General features: G+C 36.9%; 1 protein-coding gene and 1 long non-coding RNA gene across 3 annotated transcripts; both read right to left on the bottom strand.

The window, feature by feature from the left end:
• Window positions 1–414: 414 nt before the first annotated feature.
• On the bottom strand, window positions 415–5,025 carry LOC130417865 (CD48 antigen-like). Of its 2 annotated transcripts, XM_056743696.1 has the most exons (8): window positions 4,892–5,025; window positions 4,275–4,571; window positions 2,860–3,117; window positions 2,580–2,708; window positions 2,345–2,385; window positions 2,028–2,114; window positions 1,482–1,541; window positions 415–1,273 (listed from the first exon to the last, which is right to left on the bottom strand). In XM_056743696.1, the coding sequence occupies exons 1-8, from the start codon at window positions 4,944–4,946 to the stop codon at window positions 1,109–1,111; spliced, it is 1,092 nt and encodes a 363-aa protein (XP_056599674.1). In that variant the 5' UTR covers window positions 4,947–5,025; the 3' UTR covers window positions 415–1,108. The 2 variants fall into 2 exon arrangements, with proteins under 2 accessions (XP_056599674.1, XP_056599675.1); XM_056743697.1 differs by lacking the exon at window positions 4,275–4,571 and having other exon boundaries at window positions 4,892–4,995.
• Window positions 5,026–7,747: 2,722 nt separating this feature from the next.
• LOC130415053 (uncharacterized) lies at window positions 7,748–15,609 on the bottom strand. Its single transcript, XR_008905832.1, has 3 exons — window positions 15,342–15,609; window positions 11,540–11,842; window positions 7,748–11,373 (listed from the first exon to the last, which is right to left on the bottom strand). It is a non-coding gene; the product is annotated as an uncharacterized LOC130415053 (long non-coding RNA).
• Window positions 15,610–18,336: the final 2,727 nt, after the last annotated feature.

Raw genomic sequence — 18,336 nt, 5'->3', positions numbered from 1 at the left:
CTGGGGCTGCCAGTCTTAAACATTCTGCCTATTTCTCCTTCTGTGTTCCATGGAAGAAAGGAAGTCCAAAGGGAGATAAGAACATGAGGATGAGTAACTGATGACACATTTGTTATATTTTAGATGATCTGTTTTAAGTTCATGTGTGTGGGACTTTCTGGAATTTGGTCATTCCAGGGCAGTTTTGCTTTTTATTGATCATTTATTATTCATTCTGATCAGAGACATAATGCACCTGGCAATATGTCACTCTCAACTCTATAAAAAAATAATGTAAGCTATAGAAGATCACAGGCAACTCGAAGCATGATCTAAACAAACTCAAAACAGAAAGAAAACAGTAAAATTAAATAAAGGAATGAATGTCACGACCAGGGGAGTGACAAGGAGGGAAGAACCCAATTGCAGGCAGCGTTGTACAACAACTAGAACTTTATTGACACGAATACAAAACAAAAACCCACGATGGGGTAAAACCCGGACAAGACTGATGTAACATACTGAAAATAAACACGACCCACGTGGCAAAAAAAACAAGGGAACAGGATAACAAGACTTACAGTAATAACAGGAACCAAACTAAATAACACGACGCAACGTAGAGCACTAACAAGATAACAACCAGACGAGGTAATTCCACAAGGCATGAACAGCAAGACGATCAGCAAGGTGAGGCATACAATGTGGCCCAAACCGGCAGAATAGCCAACACAGGCTATATAAGCAGTACGAAAATGCACAGGACAGCAGACACAAAAGCATTGTATGCGAAGACTAACATGGGGTAAATTAACACTAGGCAGATGTGGGGAAACACTAATGGAAAGCTACACAAGGAATTGAGAGGGGCGGGGACGAACATGAGACCGGAGAGAGTGCATATTATGTTTGGATAAAGAATAACTTGTCTCTCTCCACACAAAACATGATGCTCTGTCAAGATCCTGCCACTAGACCAAGAAAACCATGACGATGCAGAATCATAACAGTAAAATATGAGCTTCAATAAAAGGTAATAATAATCAGTTTCTTTGACAAAATTGTAATGCTTGTATATGGTTAATATTAATAAAGGCATCAAGTTGCATTAATAAGATCTCATATGCACTTATATCTTATATTTTTTAATCACAGGTTTTCCATTTTGTGGTTTAGAAACCACAGAATAAATGGAAATATTTTTTTCTGTAGCAGCTGAAGGTCTATTGTGTTGTCCCACTGTGCAGTATGTGGTTTTGGGGTGATTTATGCCTCTTTGTGTCTTTGCACAATTCTATGAACACATAAAAAATAATCTCTTAAATGACCCATAGTTACTTCCTTAGAGATGAATGTTTGTTAGGTCATGCAATGTTTTTAAAAATCAAAGCAAGAATATGTTTCAGAATAAATTAAGAAAACATTCACAGATACAGCATGCTCCTATAACCGTAATATAACTGCTAATGTATGAAGATTTTAGATATTAATAATTGTCTCACCCTTTCAGGAACATCATTGTATATGTGACATTCTCTTGTGCTAATCTGCTCTTGGTAACCCTGAAATTTTTAAAGAAAAAAATATTTTTCTCAGGTGTGCTCTCATTCAACAAGAGGCAGGGAATAATTTCTAAAAGAGATACAAGCTTTTAAACTGTATGGATGCTGAATGAATTGACCAAATACACAGAGCGTTCTTAAGAACCATCACTCATTGGTGTGTGGGTATCTACAATTTTCTGAGGTATCTAAAGGGAAAGTTCACTCAAAAATGAAAATGCACTCTCTTGTCATTTAAACCTGTAGGCATATGGCTTTCTTTCTTCTGCAGAACACAAAATAAGATATTTTAAAGAATTATAATTAAACAACGAGGGTAACCATTCAATTCTACTGTATGAACACAAAACCAATGCACATCAAGGGTGAGTAAATGATGACAGATTTTTTCCTTGTTGAGTGAACTATTCCTTGAATTAGTTTTGAGTATAGCAATCACAAATTCTGCGTGCATTTCTTTGTAATAAAAACTAAATGTATTCTCACCGGCACAAGATTTTCAGAACTATACACAGTATGTGGATCCTCTGATCTTTCTGACATCTCCAAATCTCTTTGTACGTCATTGTTTGGCTGTAAAAACATTCCAATGAAAGAGTCATACAGTCTTACACTTTCTTCATACACACATTCATTTATTACTGATATTTATATTTCACTACCAAATACATGAATATATGGGCTGCATAAACCTCCAGCTAACTAGCCCTGAGCTTGTGCTGTATAGCAATTTTCGAAGCACTTCCTGTAAACGACAAACGTGTGGCATTTTTCTATTTTCTTTGAATAAGTTTGAATCTTACCTCCACTTCGGCATATATTGTGTCATCAGTCTGTTTAGTACCTGCAAAGGTTTGTAATGTAAAGGATCAGCTGATCTTTAAAGTCACCACAGTAAATATAACAGTTTGTGATAGTGTATGATCATTGCCTGTGACAGAAACATGCAGGTCTATTGTAATCCTCAAAGCAGTTGAATGAAAGAGTCTGAGTCTTTGTTTTTCATGCAATATATTGGAAGATACAAAATGACTGTACCTTTTCTATACTTCCTGTAAGAGCAATACAGCACAGTTGCCCCTAATAGTAGTAGCACTGATATAGTGACAGCAATCACTATAAGCCAAAGGATAGAAGAAAATGTGCGATATTCTTTAGAATGGTCTTCTGAAATCAAAGGTGTAAAAACACAGAACAAGATCATCAGACCGCTTGTCTTAAGAAATAGTAAACTTTATTTTATGAAAGAGCAAATGGACACTGGTCTGAAAAATATATATTTGGTTTTGGGGTGTTGTGTAGTGTGTCAGTTATTTACTTTCATGAGTTGTACAGAGTTGTTTTATCTTTATCGTGTCATTCCTCCAGCTTACTGGGTTACTATAGTTGCAAACAAATACGTCCTCTTTACAATACAGAGCTAGATTGTGGATTTCAGATGATGTCACTTCCTCTTCACTGCAGTTGCTGTGGTAGGTGGAGCTGAGTGTGAGGTCATGACCAAAACAGGAGACATTTAAAACACATGAGCTATTGCTGATCATGGTGTGATTCAGAAGAGGAGTCTTCACTGGACCTGAAATGTATTTATTGTAAGAAACCTGCTACATCATATATCAAATACTGTACATTCAATAACTTTACAAGATGAGGCAGGCCTTGTCTCTCTTACAGATTACATAAACTAATAAAATAGTTTCATTTATGTTTTAGCAATAGGAGTGTATGACTATTAAGGTAAAAAAATATATGGTACATTAAGTGAAACTCCAATAAATGCCAATAAATGCCTTACTTGGTCTTTGTTGGATCAATGTCCAAGCAAGTCCTAGTCCATGCTCTTGTCCTGTCCAGACTGGACTATGCTTTTATCCAAAGCCACTCACATTGCATTATACTATACATTTGTTTCTAAGTATGTACAATCCCCTGTGGTCAAACCAACAATATTGGCGTTGCAACGCCATGCTCTATACTGAGCTACAGGAAAGCACAACCTAACTGCTACAGATGAGCAAGAATGCAGCGGCAAGAGTGGTCTTCAATGCGCACACTTCACTCCTCTCTTCATTAAGTTTAAGAATCGGCTAAAACAAATCTCTTCTGTCAACACCTGACCAATTAGTTCTGACTACTGCTTCTTTTTTATTCTTTCTATCCTAAAAAAATCCTTAGCTTTGTATACTGTTGCACGCTATATGAGACCAGTTTTTCTGCACTTATGATTTCGGTTGTCCTAATGTTGTTCTAATTGCTTCTATTGTTTACCTCATTCGCTTTGGATAAAAGCATGTACTAAATTAGTAAATGTAAATGCAATGTCAATGGGATTTTAGAATTTTGATGTTTGTTTTATCAGTGTGAATCTAACATTGCAGTAAATGCATGGTATTTTATTGTATATGTCTATTTTCTTAAATAAAATGCTCACAATGGTAACAAAGATTTTAAAGCCTTGAAAAAGTTAAAAGAACCATTGTTTACTAATTATGACAAAAACAAATCACAGAATTTGTCATTTCCTACTTATGATATAAAAATCATAATCTGCTAGTTTCATACATTGAAAACACAAACAAAAATCTAAATGGTAAAGCCTAATTTTACACTGATCCAACAAACACCAACATTTTAACTTCTCATGCATTTATCAAACAAACACCAACAGGGGTTTCACATTGATCCAACAAACTTGTTTCAGTCTGATTGATTATTCCATTAAACCAGACTCACCTAGAACTTTTACTTTGTGTTCAGCAATACATATTTCTTTTACGCCGGTCGATTTTGCTTTGTACACCCCACTGTCATTCTTCTGTACATTCTTCAGTATTAGAGATAAAGTCTTGTTATTAAAATCGACACTGGTCTTGTAAAGTATAACATGTGGATCGTTTGCAAATCTCACTAAATTTTCTACTTCATCTTTGACCCACAACATTTTTTCAAATTTGTGCGCTTTTTCTTGTTGTATGTCCAGTTGAACAGAACTTCCTGTCTGTACAAACACGACATCTCCAGCTTCGGATGCTGAAGAGGAAAATAAACGAATACAGTACAATAACTGTCCTCAGGTATTTTTCAACATTAACATTACTTCAACATTAGATGGTCAAGTTGCTTCAACCTATGTTAAACATGAGACAGACCAATGAACATTAATACATGTATTTGTTTTTAAATTATATATTTAAAAATGTACCTAGCCAGTTTTATATACCATATGTACATGTATTCATTATTATACAAATGCATCCAGTAACATTACTTCAGGGAGTAGAGCGCAAAATTATCTCCCTCTTAACATAGATTTGAATTCATATAGAAGGTTATAAAAATGATATTGATACCTGTTGTGGAACTTAAAACCGTTATGAAAAGTATTTGCAGATAACCAAAGTCCATTGCAAAGACGAAATAGTTTATTGCCACAATGCTGCTGTCATCTGAGGCACTGAACTGAGAAGCGATTCTAGCATGACAAAAAAATACTAACCTCTAGCCGTTTGTGTGTGTGTGTGTGCGCGTTTGAACCAAAATAGCTTTCATGCTTTTGAGCCTGTCTTTGCAAGTCTCTCACCTCATGTCTGTTGGAGCTGTACTGCACTACAAAGGCAAAGGGCAGAAACACAAACACTGTGTAGTGTATTTTGGGGAACTATGAGTTTGATCACAGTAAAATAAGGATAATTAATGAGGATTAACTATACCTATTTTATACACTTTTATCGGATTCAGCAGACCTAATAATAGCGACAAACTAGATTCACTTATCAACCAAGTGATCAGCAGATCGTATATCAAATCTAAGAAATATTACTTTCCTGGTCTTGGAAACATAACACTCTTACTGTAGTACAGTACCGCTCCAGAAATTATAACGAAATCAAGCAGTTTAAGTGACGCTAATATGTGATTAAGAAACACAGCAACAATTTGATTGTAGATAACAAATGCGGGTTTATTGACTATAGCCTACTAAAAGGGGAAACTTAACAACTAACTAGATATAACACGTTAAGACAAACGTAACATGAAACATAAAAACATTAAAGATAGGTAAGATATTAACAAACAAAAGGGGTGGCAGTATTACAAACAGCTATTCACATCTGCATGAACAATCGAGGACAATCTCCTTGTAAAACGCAGCGGTTTAGAATATAGTTTCTATACTTGCATTGGTTTCCTTTGAGTGTGCTTGGACAAGGTCTTGTGGCCGTGGAAAGTGGTTTTCAGAGTCCTGATGGTTTCGATCCGTCGGGAAAAGACAGACAATTTCAAAAGGGGTTGAAAACACAGGCCACATTCCTTTTAGGCCATATGGTCCATCGTTGGAGAAGCACCCCATCCTCCTCGTTGGGACTCCTTTGTAGTCAAAGGGAGGGTGTTAGAATCTATCCTGACCAAATGATAGATGCTTAAGAGAGGGCAGTTGGATCGGACTTGCTGGCGCCGGTTAGACTCCTGCTGAGAGGTCAGGGTGTTTTACGATGCCCCAAATGGTCACCTTTGGTCTGGCCAGATCGTACAACGGGAACAGAGAAAAATGTCTTTAAAGTTTTATTGGAGTAAGTAGGGCCTACTGCAATTTTGACACTATTGTTTCTCTTAAACGGTTCAAGATTGAACAAGGAGACTTTGTCAAAGGACAAAAGAGATGTCACAAAACCCATTTCAAACCTTATCTCAATTTTGAGTAAATATGTGGTTTCTGCGCTTTGCCTTTTTAGGGCAGTGTAGTGGCGTGGTCTGTGCACATGCTCAGTTGCTGGCTCATGAGGACAACGCTTTGAATCCAAAGTCAGAACTGGGTCATGTCCTAACCTTCTTCTCCTGTTCCATAAAAAGCCCAAAAATGTTATTTTAAAAACAATCTGACCTCAAACATTAATTTTATGTTTGATCTACTAAAACATTTTATTTTTATTAGCTTGAACGTTTTGATAATAAATGGATAATGAATATTGCTCAGTATATGTTCCATAAACATTCAAAATCAAACATCTAAAGGCAAACACACTGAAGGTCGAGAATAATTATCAAAAGTTCTTGAATCACATTTACATTATTTTTCAAAAATCATATTCCTCGCCAGGTGTTTTACCCTTCACCATAATTTGATTGTTAAAAACATCATAATATATGACTCAAGGTTGTCCTGGACTCATGGTAAAAACACGCATGCAGTGCTATGCGCAAGCGTCACCACACTTATCAATGGCAAGCAACGTTTCTATGGTAACCTCTTGCACCCGAAGCCCAGATTCAAGATACCCGGCCAGGGCACGAGGAGTTTAGAAGAGCGAGTGTCATGTTTTTATTGAAAGTTACGGCTCTCTGTGGCGTATGATACAGAATTCGTTGCCTCACTGTAATCACATTTGTCACATTAGTCAGTATGGATGCGCTTTGTTTAACTCCTCATATCTGTGTGAGCAGTACTTTTTGCACATAAACCATATCAAGTCCAAACATACAGCTGTCAGGATTGACTTGGGAGTTTCAATGCCGTTATGCAAGTGTCTTGACCACGTACGTACTAAACTGTCATGAAATGAGGGGAAGAACCCAATAGCAGGCAGCAGTTTCAGAGGAGGTTAACAAAATGATTTTTTTAACACAAAACACAAAACAAGAACAAGATAATATAAACTCAAACACGACAGAACATAGACTAAGTGCAATTGGGCTAAACTAGAACATACTTGACAAACTATGAATATAGCTAAACAACAAGGGCATTATATAGGGAGACTAACAAAGGAAGATAACAATGGGTAGGTGTGGGTAATGGGACACAGGTGGAAAGCTATATGCGGAACGAGAGGGGCGGGGCTAAAGACGAGACTGTAGAGAACACATATTTAGTCAAGATCGACAATATTAGATTCTCTCCAGACAAAACCTAAGGCTTTGTCATGACTGTGCCAAAAAAAACAAGACGGACATGACATGGAGAAGCAGAAGTACAAAGCTATTATCAAGACTATGGAAGTATTTTTATGCCATTAATCTTTGAAGCGTAAAAGCATGTTGGATTGCTAATCAAAAATAAAAAGCATTATATTACAACTGATCAAAAATAAATCTGTTGCATTAACAGTGCTTGCAATTTTAGAGTCTGGAATTCAATATGGTTGTAGAATTAAGCTGTGAATATTTCAAATTAAAACATTTCAGACACGATTTCACCGTTTAAAAATTCTATTATCAAAATTAAATCATATCATATTTAGTTAAAAAATTCAACTTGTTTTAAAATATAACCTTTAATATTTGACATAATACTTTTCAGTCCATATTATTTTGGTTAATAATTTGCTTCCAAAAAACCAGTGGTTCAAATTCGACTTGAAATATAAAAGTTTCACATCAGGGAATCCCAGGAGAAGCAGTTGAGTGCCGAATCCACAGATGCATGATCTCTACCTGCTGCCTGAAGTCAGTTCTGACAAAGACCAAAGCAAGAAATTCAGATACTTTTTAAATGCTGGATGCACAGTTCACTCATCTGCCATGTAAAACTGACTTGCGTCGAGGTAGCAGTCCTCATGGGTCCCAGTGGTTTCAGGTCTAAAACTTTGACAAATGCCTTGGGCACCGGACGAGTTCGATATGGCATAGGGTCTCTGGTAGCGTTATTTAAAATGAATGTACGTTTACCATATTGACCGAAAATACACAAATTAAATAAATCTTCTGGTTAGCTGAACAACAAACAAACAAGGAAAATTACCATAAACAAATAACATTGTTTTTACCTGTGCATTTTCACTCGTACTCGAACATGTTCAGAATTGGACTTATTACCGATTCCACTCGAGTCCCATCCATAATATTAAAGACATTGAAAAGTTTTTTTTTTTTTAAGTTGATCTAGTTATCTGAATTATTTTGATGATTGTCACCATTCTTGAGGTTTGTATGATGAGTGATGTCAGAGTGTGTCTCAGTGTGTGTGTCAGAGTTTCATTTAACTTATTTCCTTGTGAAAACTGAAAGTAGTTTGATAAACTCCAGATTTTAACCAGTTTTACATCACTATCAGACGTTCAGAAGATGTAATAAAAGAAATAGAAACACCTTTACTTTTGGCCAGTAAGGGGAGGTCTTTTCAACATCATCTAAGATATAGAAATAATGTATGTTGGAGATATCTTTGCTCAGGGGAGAGTCATAATTGAAATAAATTTACCTTTACACTACTACCCTCAACTAATAATATTTTTAACCAAAATCAATCTAAGTATATAAAACACAGTGTCCATGTCATGGTATATTTAAAGCACTCTATGAGCTTGCTGCCAGTTTTATTGTTTCCACCAAACAATTAACATATTCTTGAAGATTTCTTTGGGTCTTATCGGAGACCCAACCTTATGTGGACTCGGACTGGACTCAGACTGGACCTACTCTGGTCTCGTTCTTGATTCGGACTCAACCCTCTCGGGACTCGAATGAGCTGGGGCCTGTACCATGCAGCCGGTTGAGGTGGCTAGCCAGGTAAATTTAGGATTACTTTGCGCCAACCCTGGATTTTAGGTACCATGAAAGTAACTCAGCTTTAATCGGTGTTCATCGCCATGGTAATTTACGCTGCACGGCTAACCTGCTCCGGAGCAGGCTATGATCTAGATTAGAGATCGTACAACGAAAATAAACCAATCAGCGGCGAGCAAATTTACATATAAGTGAGGCAACTAACTCACAGTGCGTGTTAAAATGGCTAGTTATTTTTAATAATGTTTAATCAAATAAAAATACTAAAATGAAAGATGTAAATATATATAACAAATATAAAATCAAGTAATGGTAACTATGTTGGTAAAATCTGATTTTAGAGATGGCATTTGCTGGCTTTCCCTTACACATGGAATTAAATGTATTAATATTCCATTCTTTTATTGTACTACATACAATATGTATTTCTTTGCATTGCATTTTTTACATTCTTGTTTGTGGTGCAGAACATCTAGGAACTCTTCCAGTTTTACTGTGTTCACTGTGTCTTTGTCCACTGAAGAAACTTTCTATTAAACAGCTACAGTAAGATATAGACAAAACCATAAATTGACAGGTGACATCACATATTTTTTAACACTGCTATTTTAATCTTTTTGTTATCAAGTTACACTTACAATGAACCTTAATAATGTATCATAAAGTAGGCCTACATTTTTAAATGTTTAAGACGTTTTTAATACTTATAATGCCTACAACATTCCCTATGCATCTGTGTTTTTGTCACTGCTTTAAGGAAGGTAAAGTATAACAGGGCTGTTTAATAGCCTGTTGGTGGGAGACGGGGGTCCCTATGTATGCCAGAGGTTTTTGCTATCCTGACCGCAGAACCACTTCAACATGGCCCTCAATCAAACCAGAGTCAGGATTGAGATGACCGTCGGATTTTTAAATGAACACTTCAACTGACAACTAAGTTCACATACTGGTATTTTTTTATTTAACCTTCTTTATTGAGAGTAAGCTTCTCTAGTGTATTTTGTTCACAAAATACATGTGTTACTTCTGTAACCTTTGGAGGTAGACACTTCAGTTTTTGGGGAAGGAATTGTGAAATGTCCTACAATAACAGAGACACCAGTAACATAAAATATAAATCCTCACATTCACACTTGTGCCATAATGAATAGTACAGTACATTAATCTCTTTAACTTTGTCAGCACATAGATCGTTTCACTGCATCATGTGCTTCATCCTCATTAATAAAGGTAAACTAAATGATAACTAATGTTAGCAGGATATGTTCATCCACTGATGGGGCACATACACACATAACACACATCATATTACATTACTGTAATATTTACCTTACTACAGTATACTACAATAAATGTGTGTACTAAATGGTCGTTCAAATTGTGCATTAACTCAATCAGCAGTGTTTCTGAAACCATTCTCTCTTGCGTAGACAGCAGAAACAGTATTACTCCGTGGCGGAAATACATTTTTGTGTTACTAATATTTGCGCATAATTATTTCCAACCTACGGAACTCCCTGTATCCATGTTGAACGCGATTGGTTTAGCGATCCCGACGTCACTCGTTCATGTGCACGCGCGCACAAACTAATCTTAGCTTCTGGATCATAGCTTGAGTTGACAAAGAAACTCCTGGAGCTGCTTCATGGTACCAACAAAGCTTGATCACGTTGGTTTGGTTTTGACAACCCAAAACTAATCCTGTAACCCAGAGTTTGTTCAACTACCATCATGGTACAGGCCCCTGGTCTCGACTACAACACTGATACTGTGGTAGGCTGTTTGGTTCCAGTTCTACTTCACTTATGTTATTTGTTGTCCTTATGTTGTTCCAATTGCTTATATTGTATTTCTCATTTGTAGGTCGCTTTGGATGAAAGCGTCAGCTATATGACTTAATGTAAATGTGTAAGTCTAAATTTTCTGTTTTGTGTTTCTTCCCCTGCTGTTCCCACAAAAAAAACGCTGAGCATTCTTAATAAACTTCAATTTATAAATGTTGTCTAACAAAGGTACAGGGCAAATAAAAAACATATATGCTATTTAGATTACTTGTAATTGGGATGAAGTAAACATCTTTTGATTATTTTAATGTAACGTGTTTGATTGTGTAATCTGAATTAAAAAAAAACTGCAGCGGGTCCACAAGACCCACCAACACTGGCTGAGTAACAAAAATTAGAACACCACACATGGGTGAAATACATTTTAGTTAGTAAACCAAATTTGTTTAGTTTTACAGCGTACATTAATTAAAAAATGTTCAAAGGAACAAGAAATATCCATAGGCGAAAAATTGACTTGATGGTTGATGCATGGCTCACAGGACCTATAAAGAGGAATTAAGATTAAATTCAATTTACAATTATTCTAACAAAATGTTATAACATTTTAACACATTTCAAATAGAAACAGATAATTCTATCATATTACTTTGCTATGTTAGGCTTTGTTTAATGAGGTCAATAATTTATTGCAAAACACTTAACACTTACCAACAGTTACATTGTATAGACCTGTAATGCTAGTGTATCTTCCACTTGTTTTCGCCTCGTATACTCCACTGTCATTTAACAATGTGTTTTTCAGTGTAATAGAGAAGCTTATGTTATTGAAATCCACTCTGTCCTTGTTTATTTTATCCTTTTTTGATATAGAACTATACGAGACTACAACATCATCTGGATGTTTGATCCATACTAAATCCTCAAACTGTGGTAATTGTGTTTGCATTTTCAACAAAACAGAACATCCTTCCTGGACAAGTATTGCTGTGGGCTGCATTTTAGCACGGGATACTGTGTGGAGAAAGAAAACAAACTAGTTCACACAAATTGCTGAAATTTGTGAGAAGTATTTGAATATTCATAAAATAATAAATACATTTAAAAGAGCATTTTTTCTTTAAATCTGTTTTTAAATGAGCATTTATGAAGTTAGTTTGTTGTCAAATTTAGAGACATGTGAAGTGTCGGCTATCATACTTCATTAAAAAAAACATGTGAGCAGATGGGTGGCGTGAGTCGTTGCAATTCGCAACCTCACCACCACTTGACCAAAGGCGCTTAACTTTCACAGTATCACAGAATACAGAACCGGATAACACGTTTACAGAACGAAGTGCAGACATAACAGGTGAAAGATTTTCTACAGAATTATACCGATTTAAAACCATTTAATTTTCACAGCCCTTTGAGCCTTCACATGAAAACGCACTGTCGAAACCAAAATGGCTATAACTCATGAATTCTTTGGAATAAAGACCTACGGTTGGTCTTGTTTGAAAGAAGAAAATTAGCAGATTATTGTATGTATGTGTATTTAGTAGTATTTGTATGAAACTATACTTTTGATGCACACTCATTTATTAATCAATTATCATTTATGTATCAATTTCTCTTCCTACATAAATTATTATTCTAAACACTGATCAAATGTTTTATTCTAGAGTCTTAATCAAAATCAATGCAACAGCTGTTTTTAAACATCAAATCAATTCGTAGCAAACGCAAGGCACGGCCACTAATTTTCTCCTTTGGAATTCCTTTTTTCTCGCAAATATGTCAGTATGCGGAAGTAATATGGTCGCAACTTGTGAATTGTGAGTCAAAACCTTAAATAGCAGCACAAGAACTGTGAAAGCACAGGATGTCAGGGTTTTCAGGGCGGGGAACCCAAGTGCAGGCAGACTCAGAGGTTAGGGGGATAACAGGGACTTTATTTATACAACACAGGACTAAAAGGCAAAACAAAAACCCACGAGGGGAAAACAGGACAGGAGAACTTTAACAGATATCAAAGACAAGGACTCACTAGACTACAAACACTTAGGATGACACTTAACTAAACTTATAGAACACGAGGTAATATTAACAAGGGATATAGATTTTACAGAACAAAAGACGGGGTTCCTCACACGACAGAATTCCAGCAACAAGGTATAACTTTGATAACAAGGACAGAGTTCAGGGAACGACGTATAGTACCGTAACATCAAACAATCCAAGAGCACAAGACAATAGACAAGAGGGTGTTTTAAAGGGAAACGAACATAGGATAATTGGCAAGGGACAGGTGTGTGTAATGAAACACTAATGGGAAGGTAACAAGGAAACGAGATGGAGGGAAAACACAGACAAGACATGAGAAGGCACATGTCAGCCAATATGTAAGCAAAGACATGTCCTACTCACACAAAACCCAAGAACCTATGCCATGACTCCACTGCAAGACAAGAATAACCATGACATGACAGTGGAATCATGACACAGGAAATCAGAAGCACGTGAATTTACACATTAGCCATGACAGTTCTCTAAATGTAGCCTAGTTCCTTTAAAAAAAAGGCGTTTATAGATGGTTTCAAAGCAACAAAAATAACAAACGTTATCGCACATGCACGTGTTTGTTGACGGGACGTAACTTCAAACAAAAGAGTACCTGTAGATTATTTCTGAAAAGAAGTAAAATAAACCGAGAAGAACTGTTTCTTGTCTTAACTTGCCTCTCTACTATTTGAATTTAGATTGCGTAACCAACCTCAACCGCTACTTCAATGTACCATGCAGTTTCTTAAAATGTGACAAAGTAACACGTCGTTATTTTTATCAAATTAACATGCAACAAACTTTAAAAAATAGTTAATTTAATACAATTACTGTACAACAAAACACTAATACGAATTAACAAAGTAGATTTAATGTAATATATTAAACATTTATATAAATGTAATATAAATATTTATATTATTTTACTAACATGTGTATTCCCTCTGGATCAAACCCATGAGCTTTGCATTGGTAACTATGCACAGAGCTACCGTAACACTTCTTGGATGATTTATTAATGGCTGAGGATGATTAATGACATCTACATCCTTTGCCCTTGGCCTCTATTGAATATTTATTTCATTTTATGTTTCCTTATCCTCATTATTATTTATTGTTATTGTTTGCTATTTTTCTATACGTTTTGTTTATTAGTTGTAGATTATATTATATACATACATATATATACATATATTTGTATTGTCTTCACAAGTGGATATGGGTTAACAGTGATCTCATTTTCAAGGTTGTTAATACAAGACAATGTTGCAATCATTATCCACTATCTATGTCAGAATAATAACAACTGCCCAATGTATTTCTGGTCTGTCAAAGCTAGAATAAGCGATGGAACTACAGACGGAGTTCTAGACGGAATAAGATCTATCAATGTCGGCATTTCAGCAATATGGGATAACACTACAGTATCATTTTGGATCTATAACTGTAATCTATCTAGATCTTTCAAGGATGAATGAGATTGACAGCGGCAGTGACCAATGGTTTTGTATGGGTAAGGATTAGAGAGAAAGGAACAGAAAGAGAGAGCAACAAACAGAAGACAGACATACATGTAAAACAGGCTGCGCTTTATTTTTTTGAGTATCTGCACTTACAGTGTAGTTATTACCCAACAAAACAATGGCAACTACATGTACCTTATGTGGTTTAGGGTTAAGTTCAGGGTCAGTATCCAAATTGACATTTAGCAGTACAGAGTTAAAACATGTAGTGCCGTAAACTACAGTAAACACATTTCCCCTTCTACGAAACTTGAAAATTCTGCCATCGTATTAATTTGCAAAAACTGAAGAAACAGGAAAACTATAGAACGCATTTGAACATATCTCATTTTGGCCACACTTGATGCAGTGCGACATGTCAAACCCATTTAGAACATGGCGTTGTCAAGCTGCATCCTGTTTAGACATGGTGTAAGGTTTATCCGTTTACAATAAGAGTCATATATCCAATGTCTCAGATTTATGACAAGCAGTCCAATTATCGAAATGAAAAATTATATGAAAATATGAAGATGTTGTAAACTAAATGTTTTTTTTTTAGATATAAATCTGTAAATTATACTCAACCCATGATTTTCAAAAGAGATTTAAAACAAACACTCGTCTCTAAGAAAGGTTAGGGAAGGGTAACTGGAGCTGTATTTATTTCAGGCGGAATAGCCTAAATATTACCACAAAAAAAAGAAAGAAAGAAAAAGGACACAAGCACCAAGGTCAGACAGCTTAAAAATCCTAAAAGCCTTCTAACGATCTGATTCGTTTCGGTAACATTTTATCAAATCATGAAGTAGTCACAGTGCTTGCAAACTATATAGAAAAACTGGATTTACAATGTCATGTACAATTTTTTTTCAGAATTTTTCAACCCACATCACACGGTTTGAGACATCACATGTGAATATTATTAACATTTAATTTATCAACAGTACAGTTTTATAGTATATTACCTGTGTTGGAGATCACATGGAGTATTAAGAATGCAAATAACTGACCTAATGCCATTTATGAAGCTTATAATATTTGACAAAAACTTTAACAAAAAATGGTGCGTCTGGTGTGATGTTAACACCCTAGTAAGAGAGAAGGCGTGTCAAAATAGTTGAAGCTTAGCGTCTGCGCATGCGTATGTTTGAACAGTTCCCCAAATGTATAGTAAAACCACATAGCGGGGAAATGCCAGTGGTCTCCAAAAGGGAGTTTGATAAATAAATATATGTAAAATGTAAAAATGAAAAAAGATTTCTGTGAGTATAAGAAATTGATAAAAAATACCATTAAAATTGGTTTAAAAAGCAATCAACATCTGTGGAACGTCCCCACAAAGAGAGAATAAAAAACTTGGTGAAATGTCAGCATCATACAAATGGAGAAATAGTTGCTTTGAAATAAACAGTGCTGGTAAGAGAAGTCACATTTTATGAACCGCACATCCTTCCTCTTTAACAGCTTTCCAACAAACTCATATGTTACACCTTCTGAATGCTTTTACACCTTTTAAGAGGTGCACAGGCTCATAATGCCATCTGAATGCATCTGATATTTGACATTAGTTTAATACAGGTTTACTAAAGTAGAACTTTGTTGGCTGGAAAAAGTGACAGCGTTTCATCACATACTCTGTGAGGAAAATCTGTTAACCCCCCCCAACATTTCTGTTTTAGTCAGAGATAAACTTCCTACTTCTGCTCTAGTCTCTGTGTGTACTGTTTGAGTAACTGTCAAATGAAAAAAAAAACAGGAGCAAAACTACATTTAGAAGGAACTGATATTCCTGCTTTATGAACTCTCACACATATTGTCTTGATGGAAAAGTGTTGTGCAAACCGTATAGTGGTTGAAATCTTGAATCACCATTCAGTTTCATTGCGTAGAAAAAAAAGTAAATGGTGACAAAATGTCAGCTGCTAACATTCTACATCTCCTTTTGTGTTCCGCAGAAGAAAGAAAGTCATACAGGAGTACAACAACGTAGGTAACTGATGACAATATTCTAAAGTAATATGTTCGTTTAAGATCATATCTACATATTTGGCATCTGCATTCTTGTGCAATTTTGCTTTTTTATTTCTAGTCCATTCATTCTGATCACATTCATTCTGATCACATAGAAATATGATACTGCATACATGCAAATCTTGTTCCATAAAAGAAAGTTAAAGTTAAGACATGGGCCTACTTAATATCACACTCAACCTTAAAGTCATGGCAAGCATAATATGTACTGAAAACAATCTCAACACAAAAAAGTAAACACAGATACATTAAATACAGGGAAAAAATTTAAGCTTAATTTAAAATGGATTGATAACCTCTTAATAGAACCAAGTCTTTGGCAATGCTTGACCGTTGTTTTATTAAATAAACATATCACTTTGTTGAAAAAACTCTTTGAAATGCATTTTGATAAGTGTAACAAAGTTCAAAAAAAGGAAGGAAGGGGGCGGGAACCGGCGAACATTCAAATAAAGTTTTAATGAAATAAACAAACAATAACACGGAGGTAAAAGACCGGCAGGCAACTCATGGTCGACTGCCGGTCACCAGAACATAAAAACAAACTTAACACATGTCCGGGCCCAGTCCTCTCTCTTCAGCAATCCCGTCGCTTGTCCTCTTATGCTCGCAATTTCCTCCATGAGATATGTGGGAACGGTGTGTGCACAGCTGATTCCAAATATCACTCACGCCACCAGCCCCGCCACACGGCTCCCGTCCCGCCTTTCTCACCACAATAAGATATTTACATCGTAAAATATTGTAAATCTCAGATTTCGTCACCAAGACATTTCATAACATTCGTTACCAAGACATTCCCTTTCTTTCGGTCTCTCGACTTTCTGTCGAACCGACAGATGGGGTTCTTATGAAAAACTCCACGGCGCTGTGCCCCTCACAATCTTTAGAGAAGCGACGTTGATTGGCCTGGGCATGTCAGATGTGAGTGCTATTGCGAAATTCGTAACCTTCCAGTGGATAGGTAGGGGTCCCAGAGCTTTTGGAATGGTGTGAAGCCCTGCCATCGGCCCTGACGGCCGGCAGCCTTGTTTCTCTAACAGCGAGAAGCCGTACCGTAAGTCCACTGGGTAAGCACTATTACTCAGAGGAGGAACACGCTGCAGGAGGCGCAGTGCGCATACTGGACACAACACGTATGGGGTTGGAAATTCTGCCAATAAGTTCACCACCTGGTCCCGAAAAAGGAGTAGTGGGGACTTTGGGCACGTAGCCAGGCCGGGGTCTCAGGATAACGTGAAAATCACCAGGCCCGAATTGTAGGCAATCGGTGGACACGGAGAATGCTTGTAAGTCCCCTACCCTCTTGAGTGCGGATGGGGCAGATTCCGCCTTCTTGAGCCCCTTAGGAACCTGATGACCAGGTCGTGATGAGCGGCAATGGCGGCTACATACACTTTCAGTGTGGAAGAGGAGAGATTAATCTCGAATCTCCCTTGTAGAAAGGACAACATGTTCCCGATTGAGCAACTCCGTGGGTCTTCTCCCAGTGAAGAAAACCAGGACGAGAAGAGGTGCGTATAGTCGCCAAGTGGCCGGGGCCCTAGCCTGAGTGATGGTCTCAACCACCGCCGGGGGTAGGCCACTCAGGATCTCCTCTTCCCGTCCACGGGCCATGAGGGTTGCTTCCGCGCGGCTGCTGATGTGTGGGGGTCTCATCTTCGACGTCTCTTCCGGGGGGCCGCCTGAGCGGGGGGCACCGGAGCCTGAGGGTGTTGAAGAGGACCAGGGCTGCTGGGAAGCAGACGGTGCACGGGATGTTGACGGCCGGAGGTAGGACAAGTTGCGGTGGGGAGGGTATCCTTGATAGCCTCTGTCTGCTTCTTTACTGTCGAGAACTGCTGCTCGACAGAATCAGTTGGACCTTCTCAGAGTCAATCAATTGTGCAAGCTTCGTCCAGAGGTGTTTCTCTTGGACCATTAGTGTGG

Source organism: Triplophysa dalaica, chromosome 3 (assembly GCF_015846415.1).
Source record: "Triplophysa dalaica isolate WHDGS20190420 chromosome 3, ASM1584641v1, whole genome shotgun sequence".
In the NCBI taxonomy this organism is placed as follows: Eukaryota; Metazoa; Chordata; class Actinopteri; order Cypriniformes; family Nemacheilidae; genus Triplophysa; species Triplophysa dalaica.
Note: the sequence above shows the minus strand (reverse complement) of the source record. Positions and strands in the feature narration are given on the sequence as shown.

Excerpts from the sequence above, each read along its gene's own strand:
- LOC130417865 (XM_056743696.1), bottom strand. The coding sequence starts at position 4,946 with ATGGACTTTGGTTATCTGCAAATACTTTTCATAACGGTTTTAAGTTCC. Across the intron at positions 2,386-2,579 it reads TTACAGGAAGTATAGAAAAG|GTACTAAACAGACTGATGAC; the intron begins GTACAGTCATTT and ends AAACCTTTGCAG. Across the intron at positions 1,542-2,027 it reads GTTCTGAAAATCTTGTGCCG|GGTTACCAAGAGCAGATTAG; the intron begins GTGAGAATACAT and ends TAAAAATTTCAG.